This window comes from Pteronotus mesoamericanus, unplaced genomic scaffold, assembly GCF_021234165.1.
Source record: "Pteronotus mesoamericanus isolate MK-2021 breed Mesoamerican mustached bat unplaced genomic scaffold, CSHL_Meso_final scaffold_167, whole genome shotgun sequence".
NCBI classification, from domain to species: Eukaryota; Metazoa; Chordata; class Mammalia; order Chiroptera; family Mormoopidae; genus Pteronotus; species Pteronotus mesoamericanus.
In genome coordinates, this window is record NW_026555308.1 from 6,134,064 (window position 1) to 6,156,803 (window position 22,740).

The 22,740-nt window shown below is 37.1% G+C and overlaps 1 protein-coding gene across 7 annotated transcripts in view; it reads left to right on the forward strand.

Annotated features, from left to right (window-relative positions):
* RBFOX1 (RNA binding fox-1 homolog 1) overlaps positions 1-22,740 on the forward strand; it is a 1,461,257-nt gene that overhangs the window by 1,419,253 nt on the left and 19,264 nt on the right. For 4 of the 7 annotated variants that reach the window (XM_054589559.1, XM_054589558.1, XM_054589560.1 and 1 more), the window contains one exon: positions 6,707-6,771. In XM_054589559.1, coding sequence (XP_054445534.1) covers positions 6,707-6,771 — 65 coding nt within the window. Of the gene's footprint in view, positions 1-1,313; positions 1,357-6,706; positions 6,772-22,740 lie in introns of all 7 variants that reach the window. The other 3 variants (XM_054589557.1, XM_054589562.1, XM_054589561.1) reach the window with 1 other exon arrangement.

A 22,740-nucleotide genomic window follows, 5' to 3' on the forward strand; every position in this document is an offset into this window, starting at 1 on the left:
ACTTTTTGTAGAAAGCAGGCAATATCATTTATTCAGAAATCTTTACTGACATTAGGGTTTGAGCCCACATGGTCTGGCTATGGAATTCAAGCCCTGAGCCAACAGAATAACATCGTTGCTGTCCCGGAACAAACTTTGATAAAAGCTGCAAAAGGAAGGAAAGGAGAATTGTGAAAAGTGAGAGAATAATGGAGAATGTAATGGTGTGGGCAGGCCACTGGGAAATTATATCTATACTTGAAACATTCAAGTAAGCAGTCAATGGGGTCCAGGAGCTGGAAGAGAGACAGAGTGCAAGAAAGAGGGAGAGGGAGAGGGAAAGAGGGAGTGAGAAAGAGAGAACTAGAATTTTTAGATTTTAACTTAAAGAGGAAGGTTAGCTAAAACTAAATTGGAAAGGAAAGCCAGAGTACATAAGAAAAAAATAAATACAATATATATGTAAATATATATATTAATTACATACCTTTTAAGGCAGGTCCCTAAAAGTCTTAAAATGTCCACCTGAGGTCTGCTCTAGAACTGGAAATTTCACTTCAAACTAGAACCACTCACATAAAAGATTAGCCTCACTCATGAATCCCTCTCATATCTGCAAATCGCCTCCCAGTCCATCCCTGGGGTCTTTTGAGAGCCTGTCAGTGTTAACTTGAATGAAGTGGTGATGTGTTAATGATATCAACAGTAGCCTTTCTAGACCCATGTGTGTGCATGCACGCACACACACACATAATTTTTATAGTCATGTCTATTCAAAGTAATTTTGATAACTTCCATGTGCTTCATTAATTCATGAAACACAATTGTGCTTTCTGTTGTTAGTTGCAATTAAATTTAAAAAACACAGGTGTTGATATAGTTATGGTTGCTACTGTACTGCCATCTTAACTGTAACTGCCTCAATAATTAGACATCAAAGTTAAATCCTCAGGTATTCTGGAGAATTCCAATCATGAATTCAAGAGAAAAATTTCAAAATAGTTAGCTTGAACCATTGGAATATGCTTGGAAAGGTAAGAAGCCATGAACATATCTTTTTTTCCTTCTTTAAAAAGAAACACAGGTTACAGTGCAAATTAGTGACTGTATTTCATCCCATCTCCCCTTTCTTGATACTCTCAATTACAGAAATTTGTAACTGAGATTGTTGGGCAATGCCTAGTTCCTCTTTTGGTTGGGTGGGTCACTCCAGGTCTTCGTGAAGAGAAGCAAACTTGTAAATGAATTGCTCTGGAATTTCTGTCTGACTTATGCATTTTCTTTTATTTATTTCATTTTTGCATTGAAAACATTACATTTCTGTTTCCTTATAGAGTAGTGTATCAAGAGCCTGTGTATGGCAATAAATTGCTGCAGGTATGAAATCCTGACTGGTGGAAACACTCCTCACTCTGGGTGTGGGTTTGCTGTGAAATCTTACTAACAAGATCATTCCAGGGAGGGAGATGTTCTCGACATAGAAGTAAAGACTTAACTGAATTTTCCAGTTTTGATGTGAATTCTTCTAGAATGGAGATGATCATCCTCAAACATCCCCTCTTTGCTAGATCATGAGTGTATCAGAATGTGGGTCTGGCTTGGCTGTAAATTTCTTAAAGTACATCTGGACTCAATTAAAATAAATTCAGTGAAAAAGAATTCTAGGGTTTCACTGAAGCAACTGTCTAAGAAAAATTGTATTAGGCTCCAGGAGTCAACTGGAATGTTTAATAAAAAAACCTCTTATGTATCTAGCATTGAGGGTCAACATAGCTAATATATCTTTCCCTGGCTTCATTGTAGATGCTTATAAATCTGTTCTTATACATTTATTACACCTATTGCTACAGCTTTCAAACCTACTTCTCACTGCTGAAGCAACCCCCAAATGAACAAATTTACAGGAAGAAAAGGAGCTAAACATCCACTGGAGTGTAGTTGGTTGAGTTTTCAAATTTGGTCTATTGCCAACATTAAAACTGTCAAATAAAATAAGAGAAGAATAAAATATTAGGATGATCAGTCAGAGTTTTATTACATGGGTTTTCCTATAACCTGCAATTATCATTTTTGTTTATTAAATAAATTGAGAAAATACATTCTTTTACTGTGAAAATTAATCATTTTAATGAGAACTCTACTATGAAAAGGGGGTACTTGAACCTAAGAGAGGACAAAATAATTAAAATTCCTGAGATGAACTTTTATTTTCACATTTCAAGAAAACTTTCCACACTTCAAAAACAGCTGAAGGTATAATGCAGATAAAGTAGAGAGTAATGATTTTTATTTAAGTTTTTCATTTTGCAAATGTTCTTGTAAATGTTGTTTTCATAAATAAAATGTTGAGTCAATTATATATATATACCAATCCACTGGTTTTGCACAAAGTGAGCTCCTTGGGTATTCTCAGAAAGGAGGAGACCTCCATCTGTGATCAAGCCCAACACTATTCTACTAAGGGGAAACACACAGCCCCGCCCACTTCAGGGTACCACCAGCACACACTAATTTCACCTCTTTCCTAAGTAATTCACTATTTGGATATTAGAACATCTTCTTCCAGAAGTATGCTCTAAAGTTAACAATGTGATTTACTTTCTAAAACTATTCAATACTTTACGATGCAATGGAGATCCACAGTTCTCATCAGTATTGCCTTAGGAAGTTCCACAAAGGGAGTGACCACTTTCATTTTCTTTAATTCAGCATTTCCCAAACCTGTCTGGTCCAAGTACCTTTCCTTTCCCTGTTACTATTAGTACGCCAGCAGCATACTTTTGAAAATGCATTATTGGGCTATCCTTAGAGATTCTTAATCAGTAACTTCCCCCAGCTGGCCTCCAGGGGCCTCGCTAACAAAGGAAATGTTTCAGACAGGCTGTGCCACTATCTTAGGTGGCTACATCTCATGGTCGTGGAAGGAGTGAGAGGGCAATTAATAATGACCATTTAAAATTTGTATTTCATATAAGGTCACATTTATATTCTACTGCTGCTGCTCAGCATGTAAAAAAAGAGTAGGGAGTGTAGAACTATCACATTGTGCTGGTCAACCCTTTTCCCTTGGTTTGGGAGTGGGAAAAATCTAACCATCGAGGATGCATTTTTGCCCTAAGATCTAGGAGGGCCAGTTTCAACATGGACACAGGTTGGTGACAGCAAATGGAAGTGAGTACTCTTTTTTCAGACATTACCACGGAAGCTTGCAGAACCTTTAACTATGCTCACGGAACTGCAAAAAATGAAGCAATAAAATTGATTACAGTTACCTGTTAGAAAGGCAAATTAAAGAAATTTGTATTTTTTTAATCATTTTACAGTATATGCACACATACCCTGAGTTAATACACAACTATTATTCCCCTAATATGGATTTCATACAGAACACAAATAACATAGGAAGACAATGCAATATATGAGGGATGATGGAAAAAAAAACAGAATTATCTTCTGGAGGGCAGGCCCCTTGTAGTATAGGCTTCCCCTGCTGGGTAAATGTTCTAGGAACCCATCTGTATCAGTGTACCAGCTGGTGTTACTGTGAGAGGCTGTGTTTGGCTTCAGCTAATTTTTTTTGAAGACTCTTTCAAAGTATTTGCCCATTTCGTCATGGGTGATTTATGACTGCACCTGCCCAAACCATGATAAGTGTTCAGCAGTTTTTAACCCAAACTGTCATGACTCCCGTGCCTCACCCACCCTATTCACCCAGTCTCACCTGGAGTGACTTTTTGTGTGTGTCCCTGGGTGAAAAAGTCCTCAAAGGAAAACATTTTGCTGGTGTGGAAGAGGTGAAACAAAAAAGAGCAGAAGCCCTACACGACATCAAAATTGACGAGTTCAAACTGTTTTGAGCAGAGGAAATAACGTCTCAATAGGTGTATTGCATCAAACGGAGAGTATGTTGAAGGTGATGAAGGTGACTGAAGTTTATACATGTTAAGAATAAATACACAATTTTTTAATAAAAAATTGAGGGTTTTGGGGGGTCCTCCCTCATATAGATGCACAGGTATTGGGCCACCTAACCCTTTTATTTTCCTGATTGTTACGTACTTCAGGGATCACATAGACCTTGGACTCCAATAGGGTAGCCACCAACCCCGTCTGGCTACTTACATTTAAATTCAATTGAACTCAAATTCAATAAATTAAAAATTCATTTTGTTGTACCAGCCACATTTCAAGTGCTCAGTAGTCTCTTGGGACAAGTGGCTACCATATTGTACAGCACAGAAAGAGACCATTTCTATCATCACCAGGTAGACAACTGGGCAGCAAGGAGACCACTGAACATGGTCAAAATCTTTCCACTAGCTCCACAAACTTTAGCAAATGATTGCCTTGACTCTTGAATTGGGAATGCTTGTAAACAAGCTCCTAATTAACAAAGAAAAGTGACTGGGTGTTGACCCCTTACACCTGTCTTGCATGGAAACACATGCCTATGTTTTCTGAAAGGCCAAATCATATGCAAATATTTAGAGTGTAGGTCCTTCTCAAACCTGCATAGATGAGCATATCTGTTATGTGGATGGATCTCAGGTGTACACATGTCCATTTTAAGTTCATACAATAAATATTGACCTAGTAGTCAGTGAGGTTTATTTTAGTTACCTTCTGTTTGCACTGCTACATTTATTTCCACTTATTAAACTCATTACCTAATTTCATTGATGAAAATTACTGCAGAAGTTGGGGGAGAAGTACAGAGGTCAAATAAAAAGGGTTTGCAAGTGGGATATTGCTGAAAACCTTTGCTGGGACCAAACTCACAGTCACCAAATCATAATTAATTGACATGGCACTTGATGCAAATATCTTGGCAGTAATTTTTTTTTTTAATTCTGGGCAAGAGAGAGAAAAACCTCACACACACACATGCACACACACCCACATCCTTTCTTCACTCAGAGCTTTCAGCTAGCAATCAGCTAGCCACTTCCCAGCTCATCCCTGCCTCATTAAGTGTACTATACATACTGGCATTCCTGTGTCTTTCTGGATGCATCAGGGAAGCCAAGTAGATGGACAAGCAGATGAAAAGAATGGCTCCAGAGTTCTGGTGATCTATTTTCCTCTCAGCCCATCAGTCTGTATCTGAGCTTGTTGCTGGTATGACAACTGCTTTGGTTTTACAACTGCTCGGCACATTTAATGAGTTTTCTCCGTTCCTAATTAGAGAACATGATGTTTGGAACACCAGGTGGTGTCTGGCTAATACCTCTCTCTCTCCCTCTCTTTTTTTAAACTTTCACATTGTTTTTCGAGGGAGACTTAAAAAAAAACAAACTGGCTCTAAATTATTACTGATTATCTGTCAGGATGTCTTGGATATGTCTTCCCCAGGACTGATCCAAAGAGTAAACTTGTTTAAAGATAAACTAGCTTTTTAGAATTGCTATGTAAGTGATGCCAAATCTACCCTGAAAGTTAGCTGTGGGTGGTAGAAGGTAGAAATAAATTATTGAGAGCAGTTTAATCTACACTTTGAAAGATAAGCTTTAGAGCTCCCCCCACCCCCCACTCATCTACCATCTTACTACTTCATTTTACCCTATAGGATATGGAGCCAAACATAACAAACTCCTCTACTCTCAATTCTACACTTGGACACCCTCTGGCACACCCATGATTCTCCTGTTAGGTGCTCTCTGACACAGTAGTCTGTCTCGAGTTGCCCCTGTTGGGTGGAGGTGAGAACCCTTCCCTCAGAGGATTACAGGGCTGTGCATTCCAATTAGAACATGAATGGTCCCTGTGTTATCGGTGGAGACTGGATCTTGTTTGTTAATTGTACTGAGATCATTCTACAGCGGCTGATGTATCGCTGTGGTCGGCTGAGCAAGAAGCTCTGTTATTTTCACAGTTTGATAATCAATGCTTCACTGAACACAATTCCTTTCAAATATGCCCATTTGCTTGTCCTCTGCTTAATTGAACAATTGCAATTACTGGTACATACAACTAAATGTTAATTATTTTTTCAGATTCTTTCCTCTCTTAATGATTTTATTTACAAATTGGAATAGTTTATCATATTTTCCACACCAAATCCCCCATCTGAATCAGTGTGGTATCTTTAGCCAAAAAGACAGAATTTTTAAGAAGAACTTACCATTGTTTTTTAAAATAATTATTTAAGGTGAAGAAAGCTAAAGACAGATTTATTTAATTGCTCTCCTGGTTAAACAACTATTATGCAAGAGATTAATGATAAACTTTCAGTCTAAGGGTTTTTTAAAAAATATATATAAAAGTAAGACAAGAGGACATTAGCTTGACTTATATTGGATTTTAAAGGAAGTAATCAAAGACAATAAAATGTAAGTTAATAGCTAATAAGTAAAGGTAAAGCGTAATCAGTTTTGAAAATCTGGAAAGTTCAGCAAAGTATCGAGTGTTTAAATAACCCTCCATAATTCTCCCCACCCAAGACAATCACTGTTAACACTTAGGTACATGACTTTCAAAGGATATCTGGGTTCTTTCTCCCTTGGGGATATGCTTACACCTGCTAACCTTTAACATCCAGCTGGGGGCGGTATTCAATCCCCTATCTCTCTAGTGTGTTTTGTACTGCCGCTTTGATACTAAGCTTTCATTAACTTCCACTTTAGATTGGTAGATTTGGGTAACTGCTGTTCTCGTGTGATCTCACAATTGGGCATCCTTGAGTTGGGCTCCTTGGCTTTCCTAAGTTCGATGTCTCCTTGTGTTTTAGGGTGGTTATGCTGCATACCGCTACGCCCAGCCTACCCCTGCCACTGCAGCTGCCTACAGTGACAGGTAAGGGTCTTCCTTTTTTTGCTTGACAGCTATGTGTAAATTAACTTAACTGGTGGGAGACTAGATTCTTGTCCAGTCTTGATGCAATGCATGACAGCTGCATAGGCAGCAACCACACAGTTAGGTCCCATAGTGACACTAAAAAGAGGGCCATGTAGAGAGAGGATGAACACTTATGCCCAGTTTATTCTAAACTCTTGGCCTCTCTGCTAAGACACAAAGAAAATATGTTTTGTTCATGTATAGATCTCTTAATCCTTGTAACAACACACCTTCTATGTACACTTGTATACTTGTGGTCTTCTATGGAAGACCATGGTCTCATCTAACTCATAGGAAGAAAACTAGAAGATGATCCTGCAGGTTTACCTTGATTCCAAGCACCCCATTTTACAACTTTTTTACACCCAGGAAACACTTTTTAATCCATAATAAAGGAATGGGGGAGGTGTATCTGGCATTCCCAAGGAGATTTGTTCCTTTTACAATGTCCAGTTTTGAACCTAATAAGATAAGCCAACTTTTATTTGTAATGTACATCACACATTAAGCTGGCAGTGGAAGGGACAGAGTGGGTTTAAGAAATGCAGAAGTCAGAATGGATGACAAGGGGGTGGGGTGGGTAGGTGGAAGAGCTCTATGACCAATTACCCAGGCTTAACAGATGACTCCGTTCCTGAAATGTCTAGCCACAGCTATTTCTGTTTAGGTGCCTTGAAAAAAGAAAGTGTGTGTTTCCATATTGAATGCAACTCGTTGGCTCTGTTTTCTGAGGACATAAATGTGAATGTTCAGATGCTCTGCATGCTCAAATGTCATTGAGGGTGCTTATTTTCGGTAATGACTCTTTTAATTTAAAACTATATTTCATGAATAAAGCAGTGATAATAACAATTTGCATGTGTGGCTGAGGCATGCTGGGTCAGACAGGTAAGCAAGGAGATGTATTGGATCCTGAATGGGAAGTGTCAGCAGCCACTGGTCCTCCTACCTGGCCTGTTGTGACTTAGTTCCTGTCTCGGTTTGCTATGGTATGCTTTCTCTGCAGTTCCATTCCATTTCTCACAAGATGTGTTGTTAGCTCATTGTAACTACAGAAGTCTTCTGAAGTATAATAAAGCAAAATAAGTTGCTGAACCCTAAAAGCTGCACTTTGAAAACTCAATGAGTAAACTTGTAATAAATGGCTTTTTGGCAAGATAGAGTTGAGATTTGCTGTTTGATTGTATGCAGGTGTTATTACTATATTTCTATACACAACTATAACAAGGTCTCAAGGCTGGAGGGAGCCTCCAAAGAAATCCAAACAATGGTCAAGATTCAGTTCTAAATATATGTTATGCAGTTACCCAATAATCAGTTGTGAAGGTGCAATATATGTAAGTTGCTATCTTCAATACACTTTGACCACCTTGAAATACTCAAGATCATTCTACAAATGAAAAGGCTAATGATATTAAAATCTGCATACAGGAAATTCACAAAGCACCAATTGTAATGTGGTTTATCAACAATCCTTAATTATTTTATGAATATATCTCTAGATGCTAAATTCTCAAATACCCACTTTGTATATAATTATAATCATAGTAACTTTAGCCTGCTGTATAATTATAAGAATCTTAAACAGATTTATTTCTTAGGATTTATATGTTGCTTCTCAGTATAAGTATATCTACCCTCAAGTTAAAAACAAGGTTAATTACAAAGATCTAATTTAAATTGCTTTCTTCAATAAGACTAATCTAGACATTTGAAAAAAATAAATAATATTTAACACTATTTTCAGATAGAGTTACTTGAGGGTCTGGCCATCTCCATTTGCATTTATCTAAAAATTAAGTTAAAATTTCATTGGGGGCACTGTATATGCAAATATATCTATAAAAATATGTTATTTTAATATTATTAAGATTCTCATTGGCAACATGTCCTACTGAAAAGTTGCCCTCGTTTTTGTATTAGTAAATTTTGAATAACTCTGCAATTCCCACTTGAGAGTGATAGTTTCAGTTAAAGAAACCAACTAAATATAGTCTTGTCCATATAATTGGCTTCTTGCTGTTCATTAAAGAAATTTGCACATTAGATTTTCTTGGTTGCTGTGGGAATTGATTACCAGCCTTATTTAACTTTATTATAAACAAAACACTTGCCACATACGGAAATATTGCATTGAGGTAAATATAGTAATAGATAAATTACCAGAAAACAATCTTTAAAATGACATTTCTGGTTTGATTTGTAAAGTGTATTTATGAAATGGTGATCCTTCCTTTTACTTTTAGGAAGCAGGTAAAAAGAAGGAAGACCCTTTTACAGAAGACACATGTTTGGGGGGAAATGTGAAATTATCAGAATAGCTTTTGAATATAGTTTGAAGATGCCAAATATCTAGAAGTTTTCATAGGGCAATTGTGTAATATTTTATTTTTTACATAATCACAGTGTAATATCCAGTAGTGATAGACTTTTAGTTCCTGTTCTCTGAAAGATAAAGAGAAAAACTTCTTAACTCAAAGATACTCTTCCAACATAGGAAGTAAAATAAACAGGAATTAGAATGTTTTGGTGACATCCATAGTTGTCAACCTGATCAAAAGAGAAACTGCAACAAACCTTCCCTGTAATCATGAATCACTTTTCAGATGTCTTGAAAGTGAAAGAAGTTTGGTGTCCACAGTCGGTAGAATTTTACCTTTTATCAGCACAAACTAAGCTCTCATCAAATTAAAGATTCAGGGACCTCTGGAAAATATTCAACTCAGATAACCTCAAGACTGCCCAGAAGGTCCTTGATGGGCAACTTGCAACTCTCTGCCCATCCTTTTCTTGGTTAAACTATCACATGCTGATTATCTTGGAGCACTCTGAGAGTTTCTGAATGCTGACCTCCAGAATGAAGACCATCTGGTGTGGGCAAAGATTTCCCCAAAAGTAAAAGACCCAACTGGACTAGGTAATTTTATAGTCTCTTTTGATGCACTTAATGGGAGTAGGCAAACATCTTTTCTTGGCATTTAGGAAACATTTGGTAAGCACTTGACCTCACCAAATCTTTGTTTTTAATCTCACTTTGATTTATGAACAGCCAACTGTCCAAACTCTCAAAGGAGGTTGTTTTCTGAGCTTGAACCAATGAAAGCATGGCAGTGGGGCCGATGGTCATCTGGTCATTGCATGCCACCTGGTGTTGCTGATGTGTTCGTGATGCGTTCTGGATTTGAGAGGTCCATCATCACATTAGCTCGATGAATGGCTTGCTTGAATTAAGCCTGGGGGCAGGCTTCTCTTTACCGATTGGCTCTTGGTTTCTTTGTGTATTTTGACTTGATGGTTGTTGCATCTTTGAGCACCCAAACTAGAAGGTGGGGAGGGGGATGGAGATTCACTATTCAATGAATGATGCCACAAACGTTTGGGGAAATATATATGGTGTGTACATAGCTTGAAAGAAAATGTTCTCTCCCCAGAAAGGCAGATATTTGTCATGCTTGTCCTGCTTGCTGACATTCTAACATCTAACAACCAGTGCATGAGAATATTCCTCCACATTAAAACAGAAGGGAACTAGATACAGACCAGCTCAAGAAGAAAGTAATACAAAGAGGTTCACTCAGAAATTTCATAACGATCCCATTGCACTGATAGTTAACAGGGACCATTTCTTCTTTCATGTCAGGTATGTTTCCTTTAAAGATCCCTGAAGGTCAGTAGCTTTATACATATAGCCCTGGCAGCACAGATGACACTAGACTGAGCAAAAAAGACAACAAGCAACTGGGCTTTTTTATTTTCTACCCCTTATTACTTGTCATTTCTTGAGACCTTAAAGTTTTACTGGCAGCATTAGACCTTAACATATGAAATTGCTATTTTTATATGACAAACATGGTAGAGTAATGGCAATTTCATATAGCTCAACTTAATAGACATCTAATTAAAATGTCATAATATCAATTATCTTGCTCTTTGCATTTGAAATATATGTATATTCATACATATATGTGTGCATTGACATACATATACAACATACATATACACACCTATGCCTTGGGACCTCAGGAAGGACTCATTAGAGTATCTAGGTCAATCTTAATACAAGGAGTCCATGACTGGTCAAATTCAGGCAGTAGTCACAAGTTACGTGTTACAACATTATTTAATTCTTATACTCATAACCTATGAATAAAAAGTTCTGTTTAACAGAGAAATACAGGGTCTGGCAGAAGTAAAGCCTGTTTAAGTGTGGTTGGTAAGGTAATAATTTACAGTTTTAATTTGAGCATTTTACCTAAACTGTCATATGGTGTGCTTGAGTGTGATATTGTTCTGTTACAGAATTATGTGCTTATGATTTTGTAATAAAAAAGGGGTGTTATTTGTGCCAGACCCTGTAGATTAGTTATTCTTTTTTAAAACTCAGTAAGGATAACTAGGCATGTCTTTGGGGTCATGGAGAAGCTGGTCTACTATTTAAAATTATATTGATGATAAAGATATGTAAGTAAATACATACATGCATACATACGTAGATGAGTGGATGGATAAATGGATGGACAGAAGGATAGGTAGATGGATGGATAGAAAGGTAAATGATAGATAAATAGATACACAGATATATAGGTGGTCAGGTGGATGAGCAGAAAGAAAGAAGGAAGGAAGGTAGGAAGGGAGGGAAAGAAAGGAGAAAGAAAGAAAGAGAAACAAAGAGAAAAAGACCATGTCTCTATATTCTTGTAATATTTTATCATAAACTTAACTACAGGAAGTTGAATTAAAGCCATATGTACAACCTAAATCCAATCTGAACTGAACAAGTAAAGGGATTTGAGTTTATTTTCTTGAGTGCAGGCTACTCCCTCCATATTTGAGAACTTTTTACTTCCTGAATTCAGGTTAAAGAATAGAGAGAAGCCATCATTAAAATAAGGCTGACAATTGCATTTAAAATAATAAATCATTTGATTTGGAGTACTTACTAAATGATATCGACTAAAAATTAAGATATTGTCAGCCTATAAAGCATCTGAGCTTCATGAATAGAAAATTTAATTCACTATTTTACAGGGTTTTTTTTGTTTGTTTGTTTTTAGATACAAAGGGCAGGTTTAAAAATATTGTTGAGTTTAGGGACTTAACAATTTTGCTTCTTCTTATTGTGGGGTAAAATACAGAAAGCTTCATCTCTGGATAGTATGCCTCCCTTAATGGGGGCAGACAATGAAAAGAAGACAAAAGAGAGAATTCTCATTGTTTTACCCATTCCTCTTATGTAAACCAAGTTCCACAGTGTTGAACTGTTTCTGGTCAAAATGCAGTCGCAAGCCCCCCATTCTCTGTGACGTGTGCAAGGAGGGATCTCACGATCTTCTCCTAGTGCTTTGTTTAAAGCACTGTCTCCCAAGGCTAGTTCAAAGGCCTGCTGACTGCCTCTGATGACACATCACTGTTTTACCAGGACAGGAGAAGATCATAGACCATGTAAACAGCTGTCAACTCATCTGGGAATGGTCAGGCTTTATCAAGATTTCTTTCTTGTATGTTGTTAAAAATAGTTTTTTTTTAACAAAATGAAATGATGACAACAGCAAATGGTAGCTTTCCTTTTCTTATCCACTTACTTAGCAAAATAAAAGTTGGCAACTCGATGGTAACCTCTCTATTTTATTTCCATTTTCCACCTTTTTTGAGACATCACTATTTAAAATAGAGAGTAATAACATTGTAAAACTGGGCAATGCCAAGGATGATATTCTCAGATAAACAAGAAACTGAGGACTTAATTCATGCTTCAGAGAGAATAGAAGCACATTCCATGCCATCTCCCGAATTGAGACAGGGATCCAAGCAAGAGCAGGCCATTTGGAATTCAGATCATAACCAAAACATGGCAGCAAACAGTAGATACTGTTCTGTACCTTCTTTGATTGTGGAAAATTGAAGTTGTTGTTCATTTGAGTATTTTATTTTTTCTGCTGTTTTCACTCATCCTAATGAGCTTACCTGGGTTCTGCAATTTTAAAAAATGCTCTGTTAACTTGTAATAGGAAGAGGGAGGAATGAGTCATTAATGTCTTTATTTCTATTCTTTTGTAGCTCAGTGCCTAGAAAAATGCATCCAGTTTTTTATTAAAACAGTGGATTAAAAGATATACATATATATATATCTACGTATATAAGAGTATATGTAATACATAAGCATATAACATATTCCTAATTTTATTTATATACCTGTTCTTTTTAGTTTAAAGTTTGCTCAGGAAGAGAAAGTGAAACTAATTATTCTAGACAGCTTGAGGATAACTAGAAAGAAACACATATTGCTTGTGAGTTTTCCATTACAAGATGAAAATAAATTTCTTTAATAAAACTTCCAATATATATGACAGTGCTCCTGTTAATATTCATTAGGTAGAAAAAGAGGACTCTATTATTTGCACAATGGAGTAAGACTTCCTGAAGTACCACACCAGGAGGTGAAGTTTGATGTAGTAGATGAACCAAACTTTAATTTAAATCATCTCTCTGTAATAAAGATAACAGTATTATAATGATAGCAATAATACCAATGGCTATTCATGGAGTCCTTATGAGGTGACAGATACTGTTCTAAGTGCTTTACAAACACAGTGTCATTGAGTGGACACACACACCCTGTAAGATTGATGTTGTCACCTCCATTTTACAGATCGGGAAGGCAGGCTTGGAAAAGTCGAACAGGTTGCCCAGCTCAGCTTGAAAGTTTAAGTCTCTGCTCTTAATCACTAATCTCTATTGCATCTTAGTGGAGCAACATTGAGAAGTAATTTACTCACAGTAGGGATCACCTCATCTGTCATGGGTATGTGGACCCCACCTTACTGAGCGTTTTGGAAGTTTTGAGACAATATCTATGAAATATCCAGCACATTAAAGGCAATGCATAACATATTCTTGTTTTTATTTTTGTATATTCCCATAGGATAGTCAATTAAGATCTTTAACTCTGAAGATCAAGAATGAGCTTTGTGGAAACCAAAAATATCTAGGTTATTTCAATACCATCTAAATCTCTAAAACTCCAGGTTCTGAATCTGTTGTTTCTTTAATAGTTTTTGGAGTCATTCAAGAGTTCAAGTGGAATAGTAACCAAACTTACTCAACTGAGTATGGTATAGTCAAGCCTTTTTAAATATAAGAAGTAGGGTTATATGTAAACCTGATCCTTTTTAATCCACTGCGTTCCAGAAATATTTGTTTTTTTGTTTTGTTTTTTACTTTGTTTTTGCTTTTGCTTTGTTTTTTTGTCTTTTCATGGAAAAACTTTTTTGGGGGGTGGGGTGGTAGGCACTACATAAGACTTTGAATTTATCAGTTCTTCAAAGTTTAGACTTTGGTACGTCAGGTTTTTTTCTTTTTTTTTTTTTTAAGTGAGCTGTCATATTATCTTTTCTGCCATTTTTTCTTTCTTTTTATGATATAGATTTCTATTTTTAAGTTAATGTTTTGGGTGTCACTTGTGTGTCAGGTACTATTTAAAACATTGGATCATGCAACCTAATGAGGTAAGCCATAGAGTTAGGATGACAATAGCAATGATTATCCAGAATGGGACACCTGTGACATAGAAGGGATGTACTGTTCATGAACCCAGGACAACGGACTTCAACTAGGATTGTCCCAGGACAACCAGAAGTGGGTCCAAACAAGGTGATATGTAGTCTGGGAAGTCTGATGACTGGGCTTCTAATCCAATGTTTGTTAGTGCAGGTCCTAGGCTGTTTCTACCTCCTTCCATACTAGTTACAAAGCCAGGGCAAAAGCACATTTTCACCTTCAAACAGTCATAACCAAGATGTGACTTAATGATTAAAAAGTCAGTTGGATTTCATGCTGTCAAAACACTAATAATGTATCTATTTCCCTATGGGTCAAATAGTTTCAACTAGGCATTCACCAAAAAAATTACCATAACTGCAATAATAATATTTTCTGCCAACCTGCTCCATAGATTGACAATGGTTTTATCTGATTACATTTGAGACAGCTCTAAAATAGTGGAGTAGGGAATGTATAGCTCTTGATAGTAGCATCAATGTGATTTTTGAAAGTTGTGTTTCAAAATGGACACAAAGCTCTTAATGCTGAAAAGTAATATGGTTGTTACTGATAGATATATCCCCTGAGTTTCTCTTGTTTTAAGTTTACAGACATGCACACATACATGTTAAAAGAAACAGTGCCCAAGTTTTTATTTCAAGAACTAATTGCCTTTGGCCCATAATCTATAATGGCTCCTGCACAACTGTTATGCACTATTAGATGAATATGTAATTGAAACAGTTAAAAAAAGAACCAAGTCTGTAACAGTCAACAGACTGGACCAACAAGGAGTTGGGGAGCTATTAAAGAAAATTTCAAATGCAATAGACCATAGCTGTCACAGCCATGTAGGTAGAGATTTTGCCTGTGACAAGACAAGATGTAACAACTCCTTTGGTCATGTCATGGCCTAATTACACATTTTTCAGGTTGCAGATCATTGACTTGATAGGCCACAAAAAAGCCAATAAGAACTATCTTTTAAGTAGAGGCATCAGGGCCATTCAGCTGTGAAGGTTTTAGAGTCAGGTGAGAAAGTCTGATGCTTCCTATAGGCAGGTGAGAAACCTGGGCTAGTATGTACACAGAAACCCATAAGCTTCTGGAAGAGGCATTTCCATGGCAAATAATTTTCCTCATAGCAGATAGTATTCCAGTTAAATAGAAGGGAATGCAAACATGATAGAATCTTACTTAGCTCATGAAACACCTTGAAGTTGACAAAAATTAAATCCACTCCACTTTGCTTTTTTTTTGCTTTTTTTTCTTTTGTATGGCATGGGCTGCTGGGGATGGTCACTGTAAGATGTACTATAGTCTCTATCTTTTTTGGTAAGAGAGAATTTTTCACTAAAAATTTCTAGCACTGCCTTTAAAGTTATCAAAGCAAGTTCTGACTGTACCTACAAAGAAAACTTTTAATTCTTTCCCAGAAGAACTGATTTCTATTCACATGTGGCCTCTATGTTATTTCCATATTTACATGTAATGCCTGCAAATGTATAGTCATTGGACAGAAATAAATGACTTATCAAGATATTTTTCCCCTGGCATGGATCACAGTGATTGATTCCTCTGGAATTAGATTCTCCTCAAAACCACAGTACATTTATTTCTTATTTAATTAATATGCAAAACATTTGGAGTAGGGATCACTATCAGAATTTAGGGAGATAGTAGTTTAGAAGATGAGAGCTTAAGGAAATATCTGTAGGGAGCAAGTAACCCATCAATTTTGTCATTGTTTCCTGGTTAATTTTTGCTGCACTGTGACGTGTGACTGTTTGAATAGCTCAGTAGGTTGTGGGGTGTTGAGACCTAATCAAAGACAAACACCCTTTTTCTTTAATTATTTTAATCATTTAGATGGAAGTGTTTTGGCCTGAGATTACAGAAATCGACCACACACCTCATCACCTGCATCAGTGGTTTGCATGACTTTAGTAGCCCTGAAATTCCTTTAAAAAGAAAACAAAGATTGTTGGATGTTTCTAGCATCCTCTCAACCCATCTCCTTTCATGGTCCAACGTTGCAACCTTGAAATTTCAGATTGCAGTACAAGATGAGGGACTTGTTTTCTTCAGCACTTCTACATCATGAGAAAGTTTATGGACTACTTCTATTAAATAGCAGATGAGCCCAGGTGACAGGGGTGGGGGCACTTTGAAAATGTGTCCTGGTCAATGTGAGTCTCACAGCTTTCTCCAAGTAATAGTTACTCCGCTATTTTTTTCAGTTGTTTCCCTCAATTTCTCTATCTCAAACTTAAAACAAAACAAGCTAATGGCATGGAAACAACTGATTACTCTGTTCTGAAATTTCAAGGTTGGAGTGGTACATTTTGAGCATCCTTACAACCTAGCTCTGCAAAGTGTGGTTCCCAGACCAATAAAATTGGCCTCACCAGGAGTTTATGAGAAATGCAGAATCTGAAGTCCCACCCTAGTTGTAATGTATCAGAATCTATACTTTCATGATCCCAGGGTGATTTCTATGATGGTTGAGAATTAGCACCCTAGAGGGAAAGCTTCGGTTCTACCCCAATATGCAGTACATAATGTTGACCCTGAGTTCTCCCTCTATAAGCCATGCAAAATATAAGAGAATTTGTCTTTGTAAATTGTTGGGTTTCAACCATCTCTTCTCTACTCTCCCTTTTTTAATAAAAAATAAAAGTTGTTAGCAGTTGGGCATCCCTCACAATCTATCCTGTTGTGATTTTTCTCCCTCAGCTACCCTAGGGCTACAATTAATCATTTTCTTTACTCCAAAGGCCCATTGATAATGAATGCGATTTCATGCTGATACTTTCTCATTGATTAATACACTCATAATAATGTAAGCTCTACCCTGAAAATGTCCCATCTGATTTCTGTTCTCTTTCTGAGCCTCAGTTTTCTCATCAGCTAAATGGGGAGCATGATACCAATTAGAATCAGAAAGAGATGAAAATGAAAATTACTTTATAAAGTGAGAGAGGTGGTTAAAATGCTTGGGGTTTTCAATAACTCAAATAACTCAACTGCGAATTGACAGATACTTTAGAATGTATATTATTATTTGAAAGCATTGAATATATGCAGGCAAAAGCAAAGGAATTAAACTTATTTAAAAGAGCAAGTCATTTTTAGACCGGGCAGTCTCTAGGACCCACCCTAACATTAACATCCTGGGAACCTGTGCCTGGCTTAACAGACCTCAACTTATAACTGGCCCGATCAGGATCTGAAGTGGGTTTAGATAATATAACAATTACACTCATTATATCTCTTCTTTAATTAATGAATGCCATAACAAATCTTTGCTATTCACCTACAGAATATGATCAGAGATTTAGATTTAGACTAGGTTCTGAACTTAACATAGTTACTTAGTACATGAGATATAGGCAAAGTAATTGGCCTATTTGATCATCTACTTCCTCATCTTTAATGGAACTAATGAGTGATACCTGCCTCATTGGGTTGCTGGAAGAATTAATTGTGTTCATGAACAAAAAGCTCCTTTAATAGTACCTGACACTAAATGGCACTGAGGATGTTTTTATTGATATTATAATTATTATTATTACTATCACTAAACTATGAGAGTTTTTTTGTCTTGAGTCAAAATATGAATAATTTCCTGTGGAAGCAGATTTTCTGTGTTGAATAATATTTTGACTATAGAATTTTTTTGTTTTCAAATTTTGACTTCCACCCTAGAAATATAAAAATAGCTATACTTGAAATTTGCTAAGAGACTAGAACTTGTGTTCTCACCACACACAGGAAAAGGTAACTATGTGAGGTGATAGATGTGTTAATTAGCTTGATTTGTGCTAATGATTTTACAAGGTATACATAGATTATATCATCACTTCATACACCGTTTAAAAAACACATTATACAACGTAATTATATACAGTTTTTATTTGTCAATCAAACTCAGTAAAATTGGGTGGGAGAAAATAAGTTGGGCAAAAAAGTTGTGAAGGAAGAAGCAACCAGGAACCATGAGATCAAACAGCCTGTTCTCTTCATCCTTCTTCTGGATTTCCGCACCCCCTACTCTGGATTTTTAATTGTCTTTTCCATCCATGGAGGAGGTCAGGCTGTCAAGGATCATCAGCTTCACAAGAAAAATGGCCTGTTCTTCCATTATAAACTCAATAAACCCAGCCCTCAAACTGTCACAGGTTTAGGTTTCTGTAAAATCAGGCCCACAAATAGTTACTGTTCAAAAACGCAAATCCACCCATGTTGCCCTTTTCCCATGGTGACTGGTGAGAGGTCCAATGCCTGTGGTGGTAATGGGCTGTCTGAATTCCCTGGGGATTAGTAAGGTTCTGGAAGTTTCCACCTTCATACTCACTTTATTTACACATAACTTCCAGGTGGGCCCAGTCCTCCTCACTGTGGCCTGTCTACCCTCCAGAGCCTCAGCCTGGACAGCCCACGCTTCTCCCCAGCCTCCATAACCAAGGGACTCCTCACCCCGCCAGAGTGCTGCTTCCCTGCAGAAGCACACAAGCTGTTCAGGGAACGTGCCAGACCCATTTCCAACCCCACGTCAGATGCTCACTCTCATCAGGAGTGCCTTCTGTGCACTCCTCGGCTCATTCCAGCCAATGCAGAAATGGGATTTCATTTTCCTGGAGGCCTCAGCCCACTTTTAAAATGAACTGTAACCTCAAAAGGCTTGTTTTGTTTTGTGGAAAATTATACTCAGAGGCTGAAATGCTCTTGGCCAATAGTTTATTGAACACAGGTTCACTGCAAGAATTACAATAATTTCACAAGCCAGTGGCATACAGGATAATGTCTTTTAATAAGCTAATAAAGAAATAACAAACTCCAGGCCAATGATAGATTAATCACACTGTGTTCCAGGCAAGAGGAAATGGAAGAAATGAAGTCCAAATGCAGTGGAGATGTATCTTTATATGAGTTGGTACCTGGGAGCATTGGCTTAGCCAACCAAGAGCTGATGTCCAATGCCAGGGCAAATGTAAAAGTCCCCTGTTGGTAGAGCATGTTGCTAGGGAACAAGGGCACCGGTGTTGACTGGCAAGCTGATATCTTTTGAGGGTCCACTGCATGATATTTCACTACTGCCCATAAAACAATCGCCTTAAATGGTAATCCCCCAAAGGTCTTTGATCTATTTAGATCAGCAAAGTGTAGCCTTGTCCAGACCTAACACTCCTGGATAGTGCTCACAAACTTTTGGCATTTGTAGTCTACATGTCCTCTTGCCATAGTTATTCTTCCATGTGTTTTGTTTGATAAGCCCCCAGCGACACACCCCAGCAGCTGAGCTAGTGAGTGCTTTTTAGTGACAACAGATGAGATGATGACATTCTGACTTAGCTTGCTATATTCTTATATCAAAACAACTTTACTCCTTAAAATAACTTCATTTTTCATCATAAACAAGTGGATTTGAAATCATATTAAGCCAATACATAGTAAGGATCTTTACTATTCCCTTCTCACCATAAAACCATGGAAGCCCAGGACTTAAAAACAGAAACGTCTGACCTCTTTGAATGGAGATAGAAGATTGTATTCTGAATGAGTCCACGCAGCATAAATAAATAAATAAATGGCACTATTTTCTCCAAATAAAGTACTTTCACATTTATGTTCCCTTTGATCGGGAAAAAACCTCAGGGGCACATGTGCTACTTTTCTTTCCATTTTCCAGATGGGGGAACTGAGACCCAAAAAGGTGAAATTGTTTTTCTAGTGGAATGCAGCTTGTATGTGACAGGCTAGGCTCCCAGATTCACTGTTAGTTCCCTTTCACTTTAGCTGAGAAAAAAAAATGTAGTGGCAACTAGAAAGATTGTTCAATGTTGGAGAAACTAGTTACAAAAGTGGACTGTTTCAAGGTCTCCAGGTAATCCGGATGCACTTGGACTTAAATTTCCAAAACCCAGGGGTTTATAGTGGAATATTCAAATTGGGGACAGATTCACTTACCTCCTTTTTCATTTAAACTTTTTTTTTTATGCAATGTTAGCAAGAGGAACTGTGGCTAAATGAAATGCTTTTGAATGTATGTCAATACATTTAAAATGCAAAGGATCAGGATAGACCTTCACAGAGGATTCTATAATGAATCTATTTGTTTATTTGTGGTTTGTTTGTTTGTTTACATCCCATCTCATTCTATAATTTGCCACAGCCTCTTCAGTACACATGGTACAATAGTGAAAGATAAATAAAAGTAACAATGGAGCAGGGAAAACCATGAATCTGAGTGGGATTTGTACAATTTTAGAGTAGGGTTTTAGAACTGAATGGGGGAAGGGAGGTTAAAATACTAATCACAAGCAAATAAGTACCCCTTTCTAGGTGGTAAAACTGAAATATATATTAGATTATGAACTTGTAGACAGCCAAGCCCAATATAGATGTTCCACAGTGATTTAAAGGCTGTGAGCACAATATCATCGCCATTAGAGTTATCTGGGTGCCTGGCATGTATGTAGGAGGCCCTCGTTAACCATCTGAGGAATGAATGAATGACTTGAGTAAACTATTTAGTAAAGTCAGCAATAAGAATCTTAATAGGAGCACCTTATTTCTGCATTATATTTAACCATTTAGGAAACACTCATGGCTGGATTTCATATGACCCTTTCAGCGACAATAATACCTAGTTATTGTGCATTTTCACCTTAACTTCATGTATCTAAAGGGAAGCATATTTATAAAAATTATAAATGATATATTAAAGCATACATAATGATTATAATTATCAATCACTAAAATATTAGTAATTATAAACTGTGGAAATTAACACTAGTGCAATATAATTAAAAAAGCAGAAGACACAACTATATTTTTGGCAGAGACAGGGCACATATGTTCAAAAAAATATTCTTATAGTGAGAGGTGAGTTCTCAATGCTGACTGACACATTAGGATCACTAGATTGGCTTTGTGAGAATACCTATGTGTGGGAACCAGCCTCAAAGATTCTGACTTAAGTGATTGGGAAGCAGGCCCGGTTTTTGTTATTTTTTTTAAAATTTAGCTTATTGTAACAGACAGTCAGAGTTAAAAACCTCTGCCTTATAACAAATAGATGCCCCAGACCCTATAGATGGGATTAATTTGACTTTGTCCCACTGCCATCTTGGATCTTCTTGGCTCACATCTGCCATACCAGAAGACCAACTTCTCAGGCTGTGGGGCATGCCAGAAGATCGCCTTGGAGGGTTTTAATCACGTGTCTGTGCGTGTGTGTATTAGAACAATATTCATAGCATTGGACACAAGGAGAAAATTGCTAAGAGTGATATCAACCCCAACTTTTGTATACTAATTGTGACATGACAGAACTAAGAGGTCAAAGAAGGAGGAATTACCAGAATCTTTAACAGCAAAACTTAAAACCAGTATTTTTTGATGGGAGAAATTTCTGAGCTGACCTCTCCCCTACCTCTGCCTTTGTAGAAGGTTACCCTGTGTCTTGGTATCTAGCTTCTCACATCCCCTCCAACAATACTGGCTGGCTAAAATCTTGACTCAGAATTCAGCCATGGGTGATTTTTTGAAGAAAGAAAATTGCAAGGAAGTGAGATTTAACAAAAGAAAAAAAAGTGGGATATAAGAATATAAGGGATCTAAGAGATATGGCAGGTCACAGGGCTAACTTAAATGTACCATCAGCTAAGTCAGATCCAGACTCTAGGTGGCTGGTTTATGAAAACTATAGTAAAACATAATGAAGTCTGGTAATCAAATAAAAAAAGAGAAAGACCATGGCCCATGCCATTCCACCATCCCAAGCTGTTGTTAAAACAGAATGTAATTCTCCCTCTCAAGCTTCAGTTACATCATATTCAAATGGGAATCCACATAACCTCTTATTTTGTCTGAGAAGAACTGAAGATTGTCAACATTATTAGGAAGTTCCTCCATAAAGATGTCACACCCCATTGTTGACTCAACACCCCCATGTAAGTGCCTCCAAGCAGAGTCTTGGAGTGAAGAAGAGTCACGGTCTTGAGCCACCCCATCTATGTTCAGACTCCTACCACTAAACAGCTTGCTCATTTACCATCATGTATTTGTCTATGACTCCATTTCTTCATCTTTGAAGAAGGAGATAGTAAGAGGAGTTGTAAGAAAAATTAAATGAATTAATACATAGGCACAGCACTTGGCAACTGCCTGTCATGGAGGAGTGCTCCATGAATGTTAGTGGCTCTGTGGTTTTAACATTTCAAAGGGTTTAAACGACTATAGCCTTCTCCCTTGTGGCCAGTAATTTACCATTTTATTATTGATTTAAATGAGTAATCCTCCCTTCTTCCACAAAGCCTCCCTATGTCAGGCAATCTTACTGGGAAAGGTGGGCTTTGAAATGAAAATGAGGAAGAACTTGCA